This window comes from Salmo salar, chromosome 19, assembly GCF_965601325.2.
Source record: "Salmo salar chromosome 19, fSalSal1, whole genome shotgun sequence".
Classification (NCBI taxonomy): domain Eukaryota; kingdom Metazoa; phylum Chordata; class Actinopteri; order Salmoniformes; family Salmonidae; genus Salmo; species Salmo salar.
In genome coordinates this window covers 79468097-79490748 of record NC_138309.1, presented here as the reverse complement: position 1 = coordinate 79490748, position 22652 = coordinate 79468097, and the positions used below count along the sequence as shown (strand labels likewise).

General features: G+C 42.5%; 1 protein-coding gene across 3 annotated transcripts in view; it reads right to left on the bottom strand.

Annotated features, from left to right (window-relative positions):
• LOC106579654 (laminin subunit alpha-1) overlaps positions 1-22652 on the bottom strand; it is an 85144-nt gene that overhangs the window by 58766 nt on the left and 3726 nt on the right. For 2 of the 3 annotated variants that reach the window (XM_014159776.3, XM_082965991.1), the window contains exons 2-3: positions 14780-14950; positions 14448-14560 (exon numbers count right to left, since the gene is read on the bottom strand). In XM_014159776.3, coding sequence (XP_014015251.2) covers positions 14448-14560; positions 14780-14950 — 284 coding nt within the window. Of the gene's footprint in view, positions 1-14447; positions 14561-14779; positions 14951-18909; positions 19140-22652 lie in introns of those variants that run through there. The other variant, XM_082965992.1, reaches the window with a different exon arrangement.

Genomic DNA, 22652 nt, shown 5'->3' with positions numbered 1-22652 from the left:
CCAGTATGATGCCAGTGTAGTTAAGGAGCCACAGGCACCAAGCCTCTTTCACCATAACAGTTACTGTAAGTTATGAAGCATATCACAGAGTGGTTTCAAGGTTGGGGTCAAGTGCATATTGGAATATTTTTCAATAATTTTTCCCCGCCAATTCAGAATTTGTTCAATTAAACAATTGAATGTGAATTTGAACTGAATTGACCTATCACCAATCACAACCCATCACATACTACCTTCCCACTTCCCACAGTCTACATGAAGTGTGGTCTTGAAAAGTCACCTAACATGTTGACATCGGGAAGGACCTTGGAGGACGTATCTTGTCAGAGGGTGGTTATGATGGTTACGGTGGTGGTGACAGTATTGTCGCTGTGTAAGGGAACAGTGTAGGCCAAGTCTCTCGACTGGGTTTGATGAGCCGCCAGGGGGGCCCACCGGAAGAGACCGCCCCAAATGGTGTCCCCTCTGTTTGTTTGGCTGGGGCCTGTTAATTGGATATAGAGCTTGGTTGGCCCCTCTCTCTCTCTGTGTGTGTGTGTGTGTGTGTGTGTGTGTGTGTGTGTGTGTGTGTGTGTGTGTGTGTGTGTGTGTGTGTGTGTGTGTGTGTGTGTGTGTGTGTGTGTGTGTGTGTGTGTGATTTTCTGGAATGGCATACACAGGCAGATTAGCCCATCTCAATCCTGACACTTTTTCCTGTCGGGTTTAAACTCCTGCTGGATACTGGTCAATACTAGTACTGTTTGCCAAGAACCACACTGAGGGTTCTAATCAAGATGGATGCCACTGGCACCAATCCAAAAAACGAATGTCTTCACCAAAGGCATTTTACTTATTCATTTAACATAGAACGCGTAATGTAGCTTAAATAATCATATACAGTGCATTCGGAAAGTATTCAGACCCCTTGACTTTATCCACATTTTGTTACGTTACAGCCTTACACTAAAATGGATAAAATTGTTTAAATACTATTTTCAGGTCTCTCCAGAGATGTTTGACCGGGTTCAAGTCCGGGCTCTGGCTGGGCAACTCAAGAACATTCAGAGACTTGTCCCAAACTTGTCTTTCCTGTGTCCTTAGGGTCGGTGTCATGTTTAACCATGGAAAGAGGTCTTGGAATACAGTTGAAGTCGGAAGTTTACATACATTTAGGTTGGAGTCATTAAAACTTGTTTTTCAACCACTCCAATAATTTCTTGTTAACAAACTATAATTTTGGCAAGTCGGTTAGGACATCTACTTTGTGCATGACACAAGTCATTTTTCCAATAATTGTTTACAGACAGATTATTTCACTTATGATTCACTGTATCACAATTCCAGAGGGTCAGAAGTTTACATACACTAAGTTGACTGTGCCTTTAAACAGCTTAGAAAATTGCAGAAAATGATGTCATGGCTTTAGAAGCTTCTGATAGGCTAATTGACATACTTTGAGTCAATTGGAGGTGTACATGTGGATGTATTTCAAGGCCTACCTTCAAACTCAGTGCCTCTTTGCTTGACATCGTGGGAAAATCAAAAGAAATCAGCCAAGACCTCCACAAGTAGACCTCCACAAGTCTGGTTCGTCCTTGGGAGCAATTTCCAAACGCCTGAAGGTACAGTGAGGGAAAAACGTATTTGATCCCCTGCTGATTTTGTACGTTTGCCCACTGACAAAGAAATGATCAGTCTATAATTTTAATGGTAGGTTTATTTGAACAGTGAGAGACAGAATAACAACAAAAAAATCCAGAAAAACGCATGTCAAAAATGTTATAAAATGATTTGCATTTTAATGAGGGAAATAAGTATTTGACCCCTCTGCAAAACATGACTTAGTACTTGGTGGCAAAACCCTTGTTGTCAATCACCAAGGTCAGACGTTTCTTGTAGTTGGCCACCAGGTTTGCACACATCTCAGGAGGGATTTTGTCCCACTCCTCTTTGCAGATCTTCTCCAAGTCATTAAGGTTTCGAGGCTGACATTTGGCAACTGGAACCTTCAGCTCCCTCCACAGATTTTCTATGGGATTAAGGTCTGGAGACTGGCTAGGCTACTCCAGGACCTTAATGTGCTTCTTCTTGAGCCACTCCTTTGTTGCCTTGGCCGTGTGTTTTGGGTCATTGTCATGCTGGAATACCCATCTACGACCCATTTTCAATGCCCTGGCTGAGGGAAGGAGGTTCTCACCCAAGATTTGACAGTACATGGCCCTGTCAAATGATGCGGTGAAGTTGTCCTGTCCCCTTAGCAGAAAAACACCCCCAAAGCATAATGTTTCCACCTCCATGTTTGACGGTGGAGATGGTGTTCTTGGGGTCATAGGCAGCATTCCTCCTCCTCCAAACACGGCGAGTTGAGTTGATGCCAAAGAGCTCCATTTTGGTCTCATCTGACCACAACATTTTCACCCAGTTGTCCTCTGAATCATTCAGATGTTCATTGGCAAACTTCAGACGGGCATGTATATATGCTTTCTTGAGCAGGGGGACCTAGCGGGCGCTGCAGGATTTCAGTCCTTCACGGCGTAGTGTGTAACCAATTGTTTTCTTGGTAACTATGGTCCCAGCTGCCATGAGATCATTGACAAGATCCTCCCGTGTAGTTCTGGGCTGATTCCTCACCGTTCTCATGATCATTGCAACTCCACGAGGTGAGATCTTGCATGGAGCCCCAGGCCGAGGGAGATTGACAGTTCTTTTGTGTTTCTTCCATTTGCGAATAATCGCACCAACTGTTGTCACCTTCTCACCAAGCTGCTTGGCGATGGTCTTGTAGCCCATTCCAGCCCTGTATAGGTCTACAATCTTGTCTCTGACATCCTTGGAGAGCTATTTGGGCTTGGCCATGGTGGAGAGTTTGGAATCTGATTGATTGCTTCTGTGGACAGGCGTCTTTTATACAGGTAACAAACTGAGATTAGGAGCACTCCCTTTAAGAGTGTGCTCCTAATCTCAGCTCGTTACCTGTATAAAAGACACCTGGGAGCCAGAAATCTTTCTGCTTGAGAGGGGGTCAAATACTTATTTCCCTCATTAAAATGCAAATCAATTTATAACACTTTTGACATGCGTTTTTCAGGATTTTTTTGTTGTTATTCTGTCTCTCACTGTTCAAATAAACCTAACATTAAAATTATAGACTGATCATTTCTTTGTCAGTGGGGAAACGTACAAAATCAGCAGGGGATCAAATACTTTTTTCCCTCACTGTACTATGTTCATCTGTATAAACAATAGTACGCAAGTATAAACACCATGGGACCACGCAGCCGTCATACCGCTCAGGAAGGAGACGCGTTCTGTCTCCTAGAGATGAATGTACTTTGGTGTGAAAAGTGCAAATCAATCCCAGAACAACAGCAAAGGACCTTGTGAAGATGCTGGAGGAAACAGGTACGAAAGTATCTATATCCACAGTAAAACGAGTCCTATATCGACATAACCTGAAAGGCCGCTCAGCAAGGAAGAAGCCACTGCTCCAAAACAGCCATTAAAAAGCCAGACTACGGTTTGCAACTGCACATGGGGACCAAGATTGCACTTTTTGGAGAAATGTCCTTTGGTCTGATGAAACAAAAATAGAACTGTTTGGCCATAATGACCATCATTATGTTTGGAGGAAAAAGGGGAATGCTTGCAAGCCGAAGAACACCATCCCAACCGTGAAGCACGGGGGTGGCAGCATCATGTTGTGGGGTGCTTTGCTGCAGGAGGAACTGGTGCACTTCACAAAATAGATGGCATCATGAGGTAGGAAAATTATGTGGATATATTGAAGCAATATCTCAAGACATCAGTTAGGAAGTTAAAGCTTGGTCGCAAATGGGTCTTCCGAATGGACAATAACCCCAAGCATACTTCCAAAGTTGTGGCAAAATGGCTTAAGGACAACAAAGTCAAGGTATTGGAGTGGCCATCACAAAGCCCTGACCTCAATCCCATAGAAAACTTGTGGGCAGAACTGAAAAAGTGTGTGCGAGCAAGGAGGCCTACAAACATGACTCAGTTAACCAGCTCTGTCAGGAGGAATGGGCCAAAATTCACCCAACTTATTGTGGGAAGCTTGGGGAAGGCTACCTGAAACGTTTGACCCAAGTTAAACAATTTAAAGGCAATGCTACCAAATACTCATTGAGTTTATGTAAACTTCTGACCCACTGGGAATGTGATGAAAGAAATAAAAGCTGAAATAAATCATTCTCTCTACTATTATTCTGACGTTTCACATTCCTAAAATAAAGTGGTGATCTAACTGATCTAAAGCAGGGAATTTTTACTAGGATTAAATGTCAGGAATTGTGAAAAACTGAGTTTAAATGTATTTGGCTAAGGTGTGTATAAACTTCCGACTTCAACTGTATGTCTGAATATGAACAGTGCAGCTATTCCCTCCGCAAGGCAATCAAACAAGCGAAATGCCAGTAAAGGGACAAGGTGGACAGCTCAGACACGAGACGTATGTGGCATGAAATCAAGAAATCATGGGCTACAAAAAGAAATCAAGCCACGTCACGGACACCGACGTCACTAAACACCTTCTTTGCCCACTTTGAGGATAATACAGCGCCACGGTTGCGGCCCGCTAACAAGGACTGCGCCCCCTCCCTCTCCTTCTCTGTGGCTGACGTGAGTAAAACATTTAAAAATGTTAACCCTGGCAAGGCTGCTGGCCCAGACGGCATCCCTAGCCGCGTCCCCAGAGCATGCGCAGACCAGATGGCTGGTGTGTTTACGGACATAGTCAATCACTCCCCCCAGTCTGTTGTCCCCACATACTTCAAGATGGCTACCATTGTTCCTGTACCCAAGAAGGCAAAGATAACTGAACTAAATGACTACGGCCCCAAAGCACTCACTTCTGTCATCATGAAGTGCATTGAGAGACTAGGCAAGGATCATTTCACCTCCACCTTACCGGCCACCCTAGACCCACTTCAGTTTGCATACAGCCCCAACAGGTCCACAGACGATGCAATCGCCATCACAAGGACAACAACCACCCGAGCCACTGCCTGTTCACCCTGCTATCATCCAGAAGGCGAGGTCATTACAGGTGCATCAAAGCTGGGACCAAGAGACTGAAAAACAGCTTCTATCTCAAGGCCATCAGACTGCTAAACAGAAATCACTAACTCAGAGAGGCTGCTGCCTACATTGAGACCCAATCACTGGCCACTTTAATAAATGGATTACTAGTCATTTTATGCAATGCCACTCTAAATAATGCAACTTTAATAATGTTTACATATCTTACATTACTCATATCACATGTATATACTGTATTTTATACCATCTATTGCACCTTGCCTATGCTGCTCGGCCATCGCTCATCCATATACTTACATGTACATATTCTCATTCACCCTTTAAGATTTGTATGTATTTGATAATTGTTGGGGAATTGTTAGATTACTTGTTAGATATTACTGCACTGTCAGAACTAGATGCACAAGCATTTCGCTACACTCACATTAACATCTGCTAACCATGTGTATGTGACAAATAACATTTGATTTGATTAGAACCTTTGGCCCAGTCTGAAGTCCTGAGCGCTCTGGGGCAGGTTTTCATCTAGGATCTTTCTGTACTTTTCTCTGTTCATCTTTCCCTTGATCCTGACTAGTCCCTGCTGCTGAAAAACCTACCCACAGCATGATGCTGCCACCACCACGCTCCAGACATGACACTTGGCATTCAGGCCAAAGAGTTCAATCTTGGTTTCATTAGACCAGAGAATCTTGTTTCTCGTGGTCTGAGAGTCCTTTAGGTGCCAACTCCAAGCGGTGCCTTTTACTGAGGAGTGGCTTCCGTCTGGCCACTCTATTATAAAGGCCTGATTGGTGGAGTGCTGCAGAGATGGTTGTCCTTCTGGAAGGTTCTCCCATCTCCACAGAGGAACTCTGAGTCTTGGTGGTTCCAAACTTCTTCCATTTAAGAATGATGGAGGCCACTGTGTTCTTGGGGACTTCCAATAATGCAGAAATGTTTTGGTACCCTTCCCCAGATCTGTGCCTCAACACCATCCTGTCTCGGAACTCTATGGAGAATTCCTTCGACCTTGGTGTTTGCTCTGACATGCACTGTCAACTGTGGGACCTTATATAGACAGGTGTGTGCCTTTCCAAATCATATCCAATCAATTGAATTTACCACAGGTGGACTCCAATCAAGTTGTAGAAACATCTCAAGGACGATCAATGGAAACAAGATCCACCTAAGCTCATAGCTAAAGGGTCGAAATACTTATGTAAATAAGGTATTTCCATTTTTAATAAATTTGCAAAAATGTCAAAATACCTGTTTTCGCTTTGTCATTATTGGGTATTGTGTGTAGATTGATCAGGATTTTTTTAATGAAATCAATTTTAGAATAAGACTGTAACGTAACAAAATGTGCAAAAAGTCAAGGTGTCTTAATAGTATATATACAATGAACAAAAATATAAACTCAACATGCAACCATTTCAACGATTTTACTGAGATACAGTCAATTGAAAAAAATTTCAACAATTCATTAGGCCCTTTTCTATGGATTTCACATCACTGGGCAGGGGCGCAGCCGTAGACCAACCCACTTGGGAGTCAGGCCCAGCCAATCAGAATTCGTTTTTTCCACAAAAGGGCTTTATTAAAGACAAAAATACTCTTCAGTTTCATCAGCTATCCGGGTGGCTGGTCTCAGACAATCCCGCATGTGAAGAAGCTGCAAGTGGAGGTCCTGGGCTGGCTTGGTCTGCGGTTGTGAGAACGGGTGGAAGTACTGTCACATTCTCTAAAGGCGGCTTATGGTAGAGTGATGAACATTCAAATCTCTTGCAACAGCTCTGGTGGACATTCCTGCAGTCAGCATGCCAATTGCACTCTCCCTCAAAACTTTAGACATCTGTGGCATTGTGTTGTGTGATATAACTGCCCATTTTAGAGTGGCCTTTTGGTGTCCCCAGCATAAGGAGCACCTGTGTAATGATCATGCTGTTTAATCAGCTTCTTGATATGCCACACCTGTCAGACGGATGGATTATCTTGCTCACTAACAGAGAAATGCTCACTAACAGGGATGTAAACACATTTCAGAGAAATAAGCTTTATATGCGTATGGAACATTTCTGGGATCTTTTATTATATTTTATTTATGTTCAGTACATTGTGGCTCTGTAAACTAATGTGAAACCCTCTTTCGAACCGTCAGAAATCAAAGCCATCCGTTTTAAATAAAGATATACCCTAGATGCAGTATAACGCCAATTTTATATTTCTTAGTGCACCAGTTGCATTCATGTAACTGTTGTGAGAATCAGTGTTCTCCCACGTGAAGACGTTGGTATTGAGATGTAGCAGTTAGTTTGCGACACAAAGTATCTGCGCTCCTTTCCAAGGCCAAGCACCGTATCAATGATGTCAGAGGAGAGGATGCTAGGCTAGCACTAGCTCATGGGAAATCAGAAGTTTTTAGAGACATACGAAGTCAGTCAGACAAACCTCCCATTGAGAAGCTAATCTTTCCATGTAGATGTGTCTCTCTTTGCTCTTGAAACCATTTTAAGTCAACTGCTCTGGTTTTGAGAAGTCTCAGTAATTTTGGCTTGGTTTATTATATTGTTCTTTATCTGGTATTAATAATGTACATTTATTGACATGACACACTTTGTTTTCTTTTAATCACTTAATAAAAATGTTTGTTTGATCTAGTGTGAGAATATTGCATTATTGGGTTGAGTCACTGATGTGATCTTCCTGTCCGGGTTGGTGCCCCCTTCGGGTTCGTGCCATGGGGGAGATCTTCGTGGGCTATACTCGGCCTTGTCTCAGGGTAGTAGGTTGGTGATTGAAGATATCCCTCTAGTGGTGTGGGGGCTGTGTTTTGGCAAAGTGGGTGTGGTTATATCCTGCCTGTTTGGCCCTGTCCGGGGGTATCGTCGGATGGGGCCACAGTGTCTCCTGACCCCTCCTGTCTCAGCCTCCAGTATTTACGCTGCAATAGTTTGTGTATTGGGGGCTAGGGTCAGTCTGTTATATCTGGAGTATTTCTCCTGTCTCATCCGGTGTCCTATGTGAATTTAAGTATGCTCCCTCTAATTCTTTCTCTCTCTCTCTCTCTCTCTCTCTCTCTCTTCTCTCGGAGGACCTGAGCCCTAGGACCATGCCTCAGGACCATGCCTGATGACTCCCTGTCCACCTGGTTATGCTGCTGCTATGGAACCCTGACCTGACCTCTACAACCACTGTGATTATTATTATCTGACCCTTCAGGTTATCTATGAACGTTTGAACATCTTGGCCATGTTCTGTTATAATCTCCACCCGGCACAGCCAGAAGAGGACTGGCCACCCCTCATAGCCTGGTTCCTTTCTAGGTTTCTTCCTAGGTTCTGGCCTTCTAGGGAGTTTTTCCTAGCCACCGTGCTTCTACATCTGCATTGCTTGCTGTCTGGGGTTTTAGGCTGGGTTTCTGTACAGCACTTTGTGACATCGGCTGATGTAAAAAGGGCTTTATAAATAAATGTAATTGATTATTGTTGTATGATCATGTATAATGTAACATCTTGAATAATTTGTCGCATACTGTGTATTCAGCACCTGATACATTTCCATCACTCACTGCTACAACACCTCAGTGTTAAGTCTTGACAACTCTCTTGGGTAGCAACGATAGAACATATACTTATTAAAGTTATCACACAGGTCTTGGAATAACCCACTGGGAATGTTAATGAAACATCAGTCTGTAATCTCGATTTTTCCCAACCTTTGATTTTCCCGTTTCTGCATGTGTCTTCACACATTTTCCCTTAGCAAAAATCAGCTAAGTCTAGAGGGAGGATGAAGTGTAATCAAGACTGACAGAGCGTTGAAAGGTAGGCGAGAGGCAGCACACACACACAGTCTTGTACAGCTAACCTTGTGGGGACACACAATTCAGTCCCATTCAAAATCCTATTTTCCCTAACCCCTAACCCTAAACCTAGCCCGTACTCTTACCGTAACCCTAACCTTAACCCTAACACTAATCCAAAAACCTTATCTTAACTCTAAACCTAACCCAAGCTCCTAACCATAATCCGAAAACTAACCCTAGCTCCTAACCCTAACTCTAACCCTAAACCTAATTCTAAACCTAACACTAATTCTAACCTTAACCCTAAACCCCCTAGAAATAGCATTTGACCGTGTGGGACTAACAAAATGTCCCCAGTTGGTAAAATTTGTGTTAGTTTACTATCGTTGTGGGGAATTCTGGTCCCCACAAGAATAGTTACACACACACACACTTTGAAGATTGTGTTTTCACATGAAAATAATTAATTGGATGTCTACCTCCAAATGAGTTCCAATTTTGCATTCCTGAGGTCAATATAAATTGCCGGAACTCCCAAGAGGAAGTGGGGAGGGGACATATCTAAGCATAAGAAAGATATTCAGTCTAATCCCTAGTGACATACAGTGCCTTCAGAAAGTATTCACACCCCTTGACTTTTTACACATTTTGTTGTGTTACAGCCTAAATTTAAAATGTATTAAATTGAGATGTGTTTGTCACTGACCTACACACAATACCCCCTAATGTCAAAGTGGAATTATGTATATATGTTGTTTTTTTTATGCTGAAATGTCTTTAGTCAATAAGTATTTAACCCATTTGCTATGGCAAGCCTAAATAAGTTCAGGAGTAAAATTATTCTTAACAAGTGACATGATTTTAGGGTTTAACATGATTTTAGGGTTTAACATGATTTTTGTGTTTAACATGATTTTTGAATGACTACCTCATCTCTGTACCACACATATACAATTATCTGTAAGGTCCCTCAGTCGAGGAGTGAATTTCAAACACAGATTCAACCACAAAGACGAGGGAGGTATTCCAATGCCTCACAAAGAAGGGCACCTATTGGTAGATGCGTAAAAAAAAACAACAGACATTGAATATCCCTTTGAGCATGGTGAAGTTATTAATTAGACTTTGGAGGGTGTATCAATACACCCAGTCACTACAAAGATACAGACATCCTTCCTAACTCAGTTACGAAGAGGAAGGACACCGTTCAGGGATGTCACCATGAGGCCAATGGTGACTTTAAAACAGTTACAGAGTTTAATGGCTGTGATAGGAGAAAACTGAGGATGGATCAACAACATTGTAGTTACTCCTCAATACTAACCTAATTGACAAAAGAAGGAAGCCTGTAGAGAATAGAAATATTCCAAAACATGCATCCTGTTTGCAACAAAGGCACTAGAGTAATACTGCAAAAGATGTGGTAAAGCAATTCACTTTTTGTCCTGAATACAAAGTGTTATGTTTGGGGCAAATCCAATACAACACATTACTGAGTACCACTATCCATATTTTGGCTGCATCGTGTAATGGGTATGCTTGTAATCGTTAAGGACTAGAGAGTTTTTCAGGATAAAAAAGAAACGGAACGGAGCTAAGCACAGGCAAAATCCTAGAGGAACCCTGGTTAAGTCAGCTTTCCACCAGACACTGGGATATGAATTCACCTTTCAGCAGGACAATAACCTAAAACACAAGGCCAAATCTACACTGGAGTTGCTTGGCAAGAATACAGTGAATGTTCCTGATTGGTCAAGTTACATTTTCAAGTAGATTTTGTCAAAACTGTATGTCAAGACCTAAAAATGGTTGCCTAGAAATGATCAAGAAAGAATTTGACAGAGCTTGGAGAATTTTACGCAATCCAGGTGTGGAAAGCTATTAGAGACTTAACCAGAAAGACTCTCAGCTGTAATCGCTGTCAAAGAAGCTTCTACAAAGTATTGACCCAGGGGTGTGAATACTTATGCAAATAAGATATTTCTGTATTTCATTTTCAATAAATTTGAAAACATTTCTAAAAACATGTTCTCATCTTCGTCATTATGTGGTATTGTGTGTAGATGGGTAAAGTAAAACATCTATTTCATCCATTTTGAATTCAGGCTGTAACACAACAAAATGTGGAATACATCCTTCCTGAAGGCACTGTACTGTGTGACTGCAGTTCAGTCTATTCCCCAGAGATATACTGTGTGACTGGAGTTCAGTCTAATCCCCAGAGATATACTGTGTGACTGCAGTTCAGTCTAATCCCCAGAGATATACTGTGTGACTGCAGTTCAGTCTAATCCCCAGAGATATACTGTGTGACTGCAGATCAGTCTAATCCCCAGAGATATACTGTGTGACTGCAGTTCAGTCTAATCCCCAGAGATACACTGTGTGACTGCAGTTCAGTTTAATCCCCAGAGATATACTGTGTGACTGCAGTTCAGTTTAATCTCCATGGATATACTGTGTGACTGCAGTTCAGTCTAATCCCCAGGGATATACTGTGTGACTGCAGTTCAATTTAATCCCCAGAGATACACTGTGTGACTGCAGTTCAGTCTAATCCCCAGAGATATAATGTGTGACTGCAGTTCAGTCTAATCCCCAGATATACTGTGTGACTGCAGTTCAGTCTAATCCCCAGATATACTGTGTGACTGCAGTTCAGTCTAATCCCCAGAGATATACTGTGTGACTGCAGTTCATTCTAATCCCCATAGATATATTGTGTGACTGCAGTTCAGTCTAATCCCCAGAGATATACTGTGTGACTGCAGTTCATTCTAATCCCCAGAGATATACTGTGTGACTGCAGTTCATTCTAATCCCCAGAGATATACTGTGTGACTGCAGTTCAGTTTAATCCCCAGAGATATACTGTGTGACTGCAGTTCAGTTTAATCCCCAGAGATATACTGTGTGACTGCAGTTCAGTCTATTACCCAGAGATATACTGTGTGACTGCAGTTCATTCTAATCCCCAGATATATACTGTGTGACTGCAGTTCAGTTTAATCCCTAGAGAAACACTGTGTGACTGCAGTTCTGTCTAATACCCAGATATACACTGTGTGACTGCAGTTCTGTCTAATACCCAGAGATATACTGTGTGACTGCAGTTCTGTCTAATACCCAGATATACACTGTGTGACTACAGTTCATTCTAATCCCCAGAGATATACTGTGTGACTACAGTTCAGTCTAATCCCCAGATATATATTGTGTGACTGCAGTTCAGTCTAATCCCCAGAGATATACTGTGTGACTGCAGTTCAGTCTATTCCCCAGAGATATACTGTCTGACTGCAGTTCAGTTTAATCCCCAGAGATATACTGTCTGACTGCAGTTCAGTTTAATCCCCAGAGATATACTGTGTGACTGCAGTTCATTCTAATCCCCAGAGATACACTGTGTGACTGCAGTTCAATTTAATCCCCAGAGATACACTGTGTGACTGCAGTTCAGTCTAATCCCCAGAGATATACTGTGTGACTGCAGTTCAGTTTAATCCCCAGAGATACACTGTGTGACTGCAGTTCAGTTTAATCCCCAGAGATACACTGTGTGACTGCAGTTCAGTCTAATCCCCAGAGATACACTGTGTGACTGCAGTTCAGTCTAATCCCCAGAGATATACTGTCTGACTGCAGTTCAGTTTAATCCCCAGAGATATACTGTCTGACTGCAGTTCAGTCTAATCCCCAGAGATATACTGTGTGACTGCAGTTCAGTCTAATCCCCAGAGATATACTGTGTGACTGCAGTTCAGTCTAATCCCCAGAGATATACTGTGTGACTGCAGTTCAGTCTATTCCCCAGATATATACTGTGTGACTGCAGTTCAGTCTAATCCCCAGAGATATACTGTGTGACTGCAGTTCAGTCTAATCCCCAGAGATACACTGTGTGACTGCAGTTCAATTTAATCCCCAGAGATACACTGTGTGACTGCAGTTCAGTCTAATCCCCAGAGATATACTGTGTGACTGCAGTTCAGTCTAATCACCAGAGATACACTGTGTGACTGCAGTTCAATTTAATCCCCAGAGATACACTGTGTGACTGCAGTTCAGTCTAATCCCCAGAGATATACTGTGTGACTGCAGTTCAGCTTAATCCCCAGAGATACACTGTGTGACTGCAGTTCAGTCTAATCCCCAGAGATATACTGTCTGACTGCAGTTCAGTTTAATCCCCAGAGATATACTGTGTGACTGTAGTTCAGTTTAATCCCCAGAGATATACTGTGTGACTGCAGTTCAGTTTAATCCCCAGAGATATACTGTGTGACTGCAGTTCAGTTTAATCCCCAGAGATATACTGTGTGACTGCAGTTCATTCTAATCCCCAGTTTGTGTGTGTGTTGGTTCTTCTATACTTGTGAGGACCTAAAACAAGGGAAATTCTCCCTCGTGGGGACATTTCCCATGTCCCCATGAGGACAAAGGCTATTTTAAGCTTGGGGTTAGGTTGAGGGCTAGGTTACAATTAGAGTTAGGGTAAGGGTAAGTGGTTAGTGGTAAGATTTATGGTTAGGAGTTTGGTTTAGGGTTACAGGTTAAGGTTAGGGTTAGGTTTAGGGTTAGGAGTTATGTAAAATAGGATTCTGAATGGAAATACATTTTAGGTCCCCAAGAAGATAGAAGAACATAACATGTGTGTGTGTGTGTGTGTGTGTGTGTGGTTCAATGAAAGAGTGTCTTGTTTTGAGTGCCTGTTGAAAAAAGATTTCAAAAGTAGCTGGCTCAGCTCAGTCAACCCCCCAGGGTGAAGGAGGGAGGGAGACAGACAGAGTGCGAAAGAGACAGAGATAGAGAGATACTGCAGAAGACAGTGAGTGAGACGGAAAGAGTGGAGCAAGAGAGTGTGAGAAAGAAGAGGCAATAAAAAGAGACGGAGGGAGAGACAGGCCATCCAGGCAATAAATAGGACCTCCATTGCAGTAGTGGTCTAGCAGTGGCCTGTGACCAGTGGAGGATGCTGAGGAGAGGATGGCTCATCATAATGGCTGGAATGGAGCATATGGAATGGTATCAACCATGTGGTTTCCAGACATTATTATGAGCCATCCTCCCATCAGTAACCTCCACTGCCTATAACTGTGTAAAGGCCATAGTGGAGTGTTGAAGAGACAGTGAGTGAGAGTGGAGGTATGGTCTCACATTGGGGTTCAAGGGTGAGTTTCCTGATTGCTGAACTACACTCTTAGAAAAAAGGGTTCTGAAAGGGTTCTTTGGATGTCCCCATAGGAGAACCTAGGTAGAACCCTTTTTGGTTCCAGGTGGAACTCTTTTGGGTTCCATGTAAAACCCTTTCCACAGAGGGTTCTACATGAAACCAAAATAGTTCTACCTGGAACCAAAAAGGGTTCTTCAAAGGGTTCCCCTATGGGAACAGCTGAAGAACTGTTTTAGGTTCTAGGTAGCTCCTTTTTTCTAAGTGTACAGACCACAGACACACTAACTAACCATTATCTGGGAATCATGTGACTGTATGTGTGTATGTGTATGTGTGTGTATGTGTGTATGTATGTATGTGTGTGTGTGTGTGTGTGTGTGTGTGTTCACAGCCCGTAGCTAAAGAAAGCAGTTTTCAAACCAGTGACATTGCAGTCCTGGAGGTTCCTACCTGGTGTAAATCTAGTGTGAGGGTCACCCAGTGGAACTGTCTGCCATTTTTAATGCTGGGGCTTTGCCACCACCCGTTGGTGCCGTCAATGGCGTTGGTGATTGGATGTTGCTCTGCATAAAATCAAGAGAAAGCAATAAAATGAATGCCTGGAATCCACACAAGGAGTACAGTATTTCAGACAGACACTATAACTCAAAGATAGTGGGACAGTGGAAAGTCAAACTGTCTGAAGCACGAGCCAGCAGCCATAACAGAGTTAAACCCCAAGACACTGCTCCCCTTCCCTTCTCCGCCTTCTCCCTACGCCCAGAGGCTCCTAACTCCAGTACCTTTGGGGTTTTGACTCTGGGCATTACAGGTTCGACACTGGGAGTTGCGGATGCGTCGTCCTGGTACGTGTTCCACCAGTTTACAGTACATCTCTGGCTCAGGTTCTCCACAGGTGGCGTTGGTGGTGATCTCTGCATTACTGGCCAGGTTGAAGATGGCAGGGAAGAGACCTGGGGGAGACCCAGTAGGGGTTTAAGACCATCACATCTACACACACAGTACATGTCCTGTTTACACACACACACACACACACACACACACACACACACACACACACACCACCCCCACAAAAGAGGAGTTGAATCGCTCCCTTTCAACCCCTCCTTATCTCCCACCACCAATTCAGACCCATTCTCATAATTTTTCCTCTATGTTCTGTCTGCAGGGCATATCTTTGAGGAGCACCCCCCCTACCAAACACACCCCCATCCCCCCACACTCTGCCCACGTGTTTACATGGAGAATTGATGGGTGCTGTTGTGGGCAGCTGTGGTGCTGTTGTGGGCAGCTGTGGGCTGCTCTGTGATAACCACCCTTAGACCCTCTGGGCTACAAGGCTTTTTGTCCCAAAGCATCTCTCCACCACTGTCTCCTTACAGAGATATCAGGAGGCTTATGGTAACAGATTTTAAACTGAAGAAGTCAGAAAATCTGCACGTTTCCAAGGTCTGTTTATAAGATGCTTATCATTTTGTTCTTTTTTTTTACCTGAAGTATAAACTTTAAAGGCCTGTTGGTCATGATTAATAACTACTTTATGCATGTTTACTAATGCATAACAAATTATGCTTACACTGTTTATTAATAGTTAATAAACAAGCTGTGCATGAGCAGAACTTCATTCCAGACACAATTAGACCTTTCTGACAAGGGATCTTTACTGGCATATCAAAGACATCAATACATCTCCTCTCTAAGATCTAAAACATATGTACGCTTCCCAGGAGAAGGTGGGCATTGTGAGCTTGGCCTACGACTTCATCCTATTGAATTGAATGGTCCCAAAGCATTCCTGAGAACAGTGATGAGAACAGTAATGGTGAGGCCTTCATTGGGCCTTCAGAGGCCCTTCGGGAAACTGGAGTTGTTAGCCTAACGACATAGCAGCACTGAGACATCTGACCAGACGAGGGGTAGACTGTCTCGGAGTCAGACCCACTGATCGGTAACGAGACAGTACAGTACGGTTCAGCAAGACAGTGTGAAATGACTGACTGACTGACTGACTGTCTGTCCATCTGTTTGCATGTCTGTCTGCCGTTCGATGGCTGCTGATTTCTCATTGACAGAGAGGCTTGACCCCTGTGCTCTGTGGGCTGTAAAGGGGAAACGCAGGGAGAGTGGATTGGAAAGCTATTATTCTGTTCATGCCGACTATTTATTAGCTTGTTATAATGTTTTTAACAGTTTGCATTAAAAAATATTTTATTCAATCTTAGAAACCATCCTGCTATAGGTTATGGTTTGTCATGAAAGAAACCTAAACCATGTTCTCTGACCACCAAACTCACAATGTTTTCTTTGTTTAAAAATCACTTGCGGTAATTGATTTTAATCATCAGAGCCAAATCTCAAATCACAATGGATTTGATCCTGTGAAAGTGAAACACAATCTTTCATATTTTGGCTCATGGTAGTCTCAATCCCGGAGTACCTAGCTTTGACATGATCTAACCAGCTGCAGATAACTGTGGGAAGGTAAGTGACACAATGACAGCCCGGGGGGATGTTATTGACACAACAACTGGTTGTGGACAGGGACCATCAGTCAGGTCCTGGTATTTCATCAATAAATCACCACTTAGACGTGATGTAACAGCACACGGCTAATCAGCGCTACTACTGGCTGACTGACACATAGTCAGACACTGATGTCACCCATGGATGTGGTGATTTGTGGTCATTTCAGGCTTCTTAAGTCTATTACCTGGCACTGGGGATGCTTTAATCATCTGTCTGCATCTGCAGACCAAATCTGGGCTCCATGGTGAACGCTTGCATGTGGCGGAAAATGAAATCAAAGCCAAACTAGCATCCTTGTCCAACTTGTCATTTTTTATTTAATCATGGGCTTTAATATCCTGATGTATTAGTGTTAACTGCAATATTAGCCCCATAATTATCTTCATCAGCTTATCTGACATCATACATTACACAGCTTTTTGGATTAAACTGCTTGAGATGATGTGAACTAAATGGCGATATCCCCACAGTTGTAGCAACTACGGTGGATGCATAACCAGGTCAGTGGGTACAGTGGGGCGGCAGGTAGCCTCGAGGTTAGAGCATTAGGCCAGTAACCAAAGGTTGTTGGTTTGAATTCTGGAGGCGACAAGGTGAACAAATCTGTCGCTCTAACCTTGAGCAAGGCACTTAACCCTAATTGCTCCAGGGGCGCTGTACAATGTCTTCCCTGGCTGTGACCCCACTCCCTGCGGGTGTATCATGGGGAGTTGGGATATCCCCCCCCAAAAAAAATCCATTAAAGGACAAATATAAGCACCCCTCAAATGATTATACAGCTCAGCTCATTAGTGTGAAAGGGACATCAGTCAGTCAGTGAGGCCTGGTCAATGTTTGGACAACAAGGTCCCGTGATTGACTGGCCTAGATCTGAGCAGGCCCCTAATGGTCAGAGGTCATCTCATCAGCCTTACCCAGGAGCGGCTTCTGCTGAGCGGCTGCCATCTTTGGAATGCCACTGTCACTGAACACAAAAGACTAACATTTCAACAGTTCACTGGTAGATAGCATCTGGGTTGATAAGGTAAAAATGCTGTCCGTGGCTGAAGATGTTAGCCAGCTACCAGTTCAGCAGTTTAGGTAGCGTTACTCAACGCTCAGGGCACTCGGCTTAGTAAAGAATGTTGTGTAAATAGTGATGGTGAATTGATTAAACAGTACAAATATTTCAACTGATCAATGCATTCTCTGTGTGGAACATATGAGTAAATAATATATTTTAGTAAAAAATACAAATCTTAAGACAGGGAGTTTATTTGGAAATTTGTTGCTCGTAATATTTTGAGTAAACCTCCCCCTCACAGTCAATAGTCTCGAAAACCCGACACAGTGACTATGATCTGGTTTCATTGACTCACACTTTTGGCAACTTTGAGAAGAAAAAAAAGAAGGAATTTGAGGTTATGGTAATTGGCATGGCCAATGTACACGGTCACCGAGCCGGAGGGGGGGGGGGGGGTTCTCTGCAACTTCACTATTTCCATTACACTTCATTATTATCAGTAGCATTTCATTGATGTTATTCTAGTTATTATTACCTCTAAATATTAGTCTAATATACAAATTAAGAAAAAGATTGGAGAGGATTGTCACGTTTTGGTATTGTGTCTGACTTTTACAGTGTATTGTCAGGTAACAAAGTTAACACCACTTTCACGTAAAACATTTTGGTAGAAAGCAGTGTGAGGGGGTCCATTTAGCATTTCACCCTGCACCTGAGAGAAAGATGAATTTTCACTTATAGCACCGCACCACTGTGGGATTTTGACTTTAACCAAAGCCTACATGTCTTATTTTAAAACATTTACTTTTACTCCTTCAACCTCATCCTAATATTGAGCCAGGTGTGTCTAGATCCAGCAGTAGAAGCTGTAGAAGCTCACATTTCTGGTATTGACACAACTTAACGCATAGGCTATCAGACTCAAAAGAAACATGTGCAATTCCACTATTGCATCTGCCTATAGAGTAAGCCATTTATTTCAAATACTGAAGCCTGGAAAATTGAGATGAGAGGGTGACTTGTGATTACATTTATAAGCCTTCTTTACTTCAAAGAATTTAGCAGATCAGACCAAGCAGTCCCAGTAGTTAGATCAGCAGCAGTAAAGACAGTAGTTTCAGCCTACGAGGTTGATCATTTCCCTGAGGGAAAAGTGTTAGGGAACACACCGCACCGAATGTTGATTTGCTGTTCATCTGCCGTTCATTCAGTGTGGTGTGTTTTAGGGACCACCCGCTGGTGGACATCTAACTGCTGAGATTTTCTCTGGATTCTATAGTCGGTTTCCAAATTATGGACAGCACTCTGTTCAAAGGTGCTAAGTACTCGTCACGGCCGGCAAACACTACCGGTGTGTCCATGCCTTTATGTAACACAGCTCACTTTTGAGTGCAACACACAATGCACTTGGCGCTCTCGGTCTCTGCGGCTAGCAGCTGCAGTAAAGCTAGCCTTAAGATACCGATCTTACGTCTCTGTAAATACATATTCCCTGTAAGTTCAGAATGCCTGGCTGCCATGATCAGGAAAGCGCGGTGCTGGAATTAGATTTGGCTCGGAAAATGTACTTCAATCCAGGGATGGCCGATGGCGCTGTACTCCTAATTATTGCATCCTCCAAAATGATACATCAAGAAGATTGAAATACATTTTAGAATGCACGTGACGTCGTGTTGAACAACAAAGGATAGTCAGCCAATAAGGTTGCATTTCCAAAATGGCTGCTGTGGCTTCTGATTTCTCGCATGAGGACGAAAAAGGCAGTTTAATGAAAAACTAGTAGTCTTTCAATCTTCTCGATGCATCATTTTGGAAAATGGGATAATTAGGAGTACATTGCCATCGTTGTGGGTGATTTCCACGTGGAGTGGAGAAATAACAAGTAGGGAGCTATCAGTGTAGCTAACAAGCATGCTAACCTTATCTAGCTAACTAACATTATCTGTTGCTTCACCTTATTCAAAAGATTAGCCAGCTAGGCTATGGCTGGTTCTGGAGCTGGATTTGCCATAAGCATGTAGGGAAAACTGTGGCAAAAATTGATTGGCGAAACCATTATCTTTAAATTTGCCATCTATTGTAATCGCCAAAGGGTTGGTATCTTCCAAAATTGTGGCCGCAAATCCGCCATAGAAATAAAAAGAATAAGATGAAGCTCTGGTAATATGAATAGCCTGACTAGACACGCGTTTTCTACATTGTAATGAACACGGTGCAACCTTTGGTAGGCTCATGATGCCATGGTTCTCACAGCTAGGGGAAGTGCAATGATAGGCTACAATGACTTTGCTCATGATGCATCATGAGCACATCGGACACGAAACATCAATACTTGATGTAACAACAGCACAAAATAGATAAACAAGTTTGTGGAATCGTCTTTCGCGGGTGCTTATTCATTATAGGGTAGACACTTGTGATTTCTAGCTGCACCAATCAAAGCAGTGGAACGCGGTTAAAACCATTCATCTTGGGGCAACAGGGTTGGCGGGGTTCCAAAATGCAATCATAACACACGCAATTTTACCATTTATAAAATTTTCTTTTTTTTGAGTACTGAAAAAACTTGACAAATTATCAAATGGATTATGATAATTTGACGGTGAAAAAACATATTTCTACAACAGGTTGGTCAAAACAAGCATTGTGATTGGTTGAGATGCGTTCTAAGCCATACTAAGAAAACCTGTTTAGCACGGGTAAGCCTATGTCGCAAAAATGGGAATATTGTTTTCTGTTTTATGGATATAAATATATACACATAGAAATGTCAATAGAAAAACAGGTCAAACAAAATGAAATGCGTGGGGCGCTAGTGAGCAAGCCACATAGTAGGTCATGTTTTTCCAAGCTCCTGCTGAAATTGTATTTATTTAATACTTATTTTGCTCTTTGACCCAAAAAGAACTAGGAAACACAGCCTTTGAATGGCGTGCTTTACTCTGTTCAACTTTTATTTTTGTTTTAATGCATAAATGGCGTATAACCTGCAAAACTTTAAGTTCAGTGGAGTCACTGACAAAAGAGAAAACACTTAGGCCCAAGACAAGTGGGAGCAGCGGCTCCTCCCCTCGGCTCTGCGAAAAAATGAACACAGAGGATTTGAAAGCCGAGATTGTTGCTGCCCTCAGAGTGGACATTTAATCTATAATCAAGTCGGAACTCAAGGGGGCGCTCAGTGAGGACTTACGTTTTAATAAGTTGGAGGTACAAGCAGTCAAGAAGGAACTCGCAAAGCATACAGCAATGGTTCGTAGTGAACTGGAAACAGTAAAGAAAACTGTCTCCGACACGGAACAAGGCTTGTCAAAATGCTCAGACGACATGACTACACTAAAAATCATGGTTAAGAAGCTTGAAACTTATGTGGCTAGCCTTAAGGAAAAATGCATACATTTACAAGGTTATATGCAAAGATCCAATATCAGGATCATGGGTGTAGCTGAGGACCCGGGCTCAAGTTCTACTTCATCAGTCTCAAAGTTATTGAAGGAAGCCTTCAAATTGAATAAAGACATCCTTGTAGACAGCTCACATCGAGGCTCTCAAGAAAGAAAGCCTGGCAGAAAAGCTTGCATCATTGTGGCTAACCTACACTACTATCAGGATTGTATTGATGTTCTTTGGCGTGCCAGAGAATTTGGCCCACTTCAATGTAACGGAGCACCCATCTCTATCTTCCCAGATTATGTCCACAGCGTTGCTTGTGCACGTGTCACTTTCAACGATATCAAGAGTCTGCTCCGTGGACGGACCGACGTTCAGTATGGTGTGGCTTTTCCTGCACGGCTCCGTATAACATACGTTCCAAGACCCCCATAACCCCCATAAGGCTATGGCCTTTGTAAAGGCGAACATTCTACCGAGGTTGAACGAAGCAAATGGCTGAATGTTCATCTATTTGGCGATTAGGGTAATGGACGAATGTGTCTACCACTGCAGACTCAGTCTCTGGTTTGTAGATAGTGTATAGCGTTGCCAGTGGTATCAGTTGATATTGTTATTATTAGGTACCGTTAGTGCTTTAGTTCTGGTGAGTCAATTCTCCTTTTGGTTTAACGTTTTATTTTATTACCATGAAGCTGCTCATTTCTATTTCTCGATGGTGCCCATATCCAGGGTAGATAAGCACAGTTCTATAATGAAGTTATGTCAATTCTTTAAAGACGTTGCTGCTAACTTAGTGGTATTGCTGTAATATGTCATTTATCAAATGTTTTATACTTTCTTTTAAAACAGCCTAATTTTGGATTGTAAATAAGTATTTCTTATTTATTTACTATGCGCAATTTGTTTTAAATCCTTTCACTATTTCAGCAGGGCTATCTACTCGATAGGTTTAATGTGCCCCACTACAAGCACATTATGTGTGGATTTCTTCGCATGGGGATTAGTGGTTACCTTGTTCTATTAGGTGACCAGGGGGGGTTCTTTTTCATAACAGACTTCAGAGTTTTGTTCGTTTATGTTTTTTATTCTTCTTCAACTTTTGGGGGTTTTATTTGCTGTTTTTGGAGAAAAAAAATTATTGGATCAGTTGCTATAGTAATCTGTCATCTATCCTTTTCCCACCTGAATTTACATGGCTAGGCCTAATATCATGAGAGGGACAGCTGCTTGCTCGGTCACTTTTGCTAGCTGTGTCATTATTTTTACTCTTTTTTAAACTTTTTGTTTTATAATATCTTTTTTTTTACTATTTGATTATATTACTCATTGTATATCATGCCTGCTTTAAGTCTGGTTTTGGGGTGGGGCTCTGTTAGAGCATGGGGGGGTTGAGGTGGGTTTGATTTGGTAGGCGATCCGTGTGTGTTCTGCCCTCTACCTGTTCTATCTGTTATCTGTATAATCATTTAAAATAAAAAATGCTGCTACTTTTCAGTTATTCTAGCTGCAGGGATTGACATGACTGTGTTAGCCGAAGTTCGCTAACTAGCAAGCAAGGGATAAAAGCATTGCCAGCCAGCATGGCATTTGAACATTTAGAACGAACGTGTCACGTCCTGACCCTAGTAAGATGTCATTTTCTATAGTAGAGTAGGTCAGGGCGTGACGGGGTGTTTGTGATTTTCTATGTTTTCTATTTCGATGTCTGTGTTCTAGGTGTTCTATTTCTATGTTGT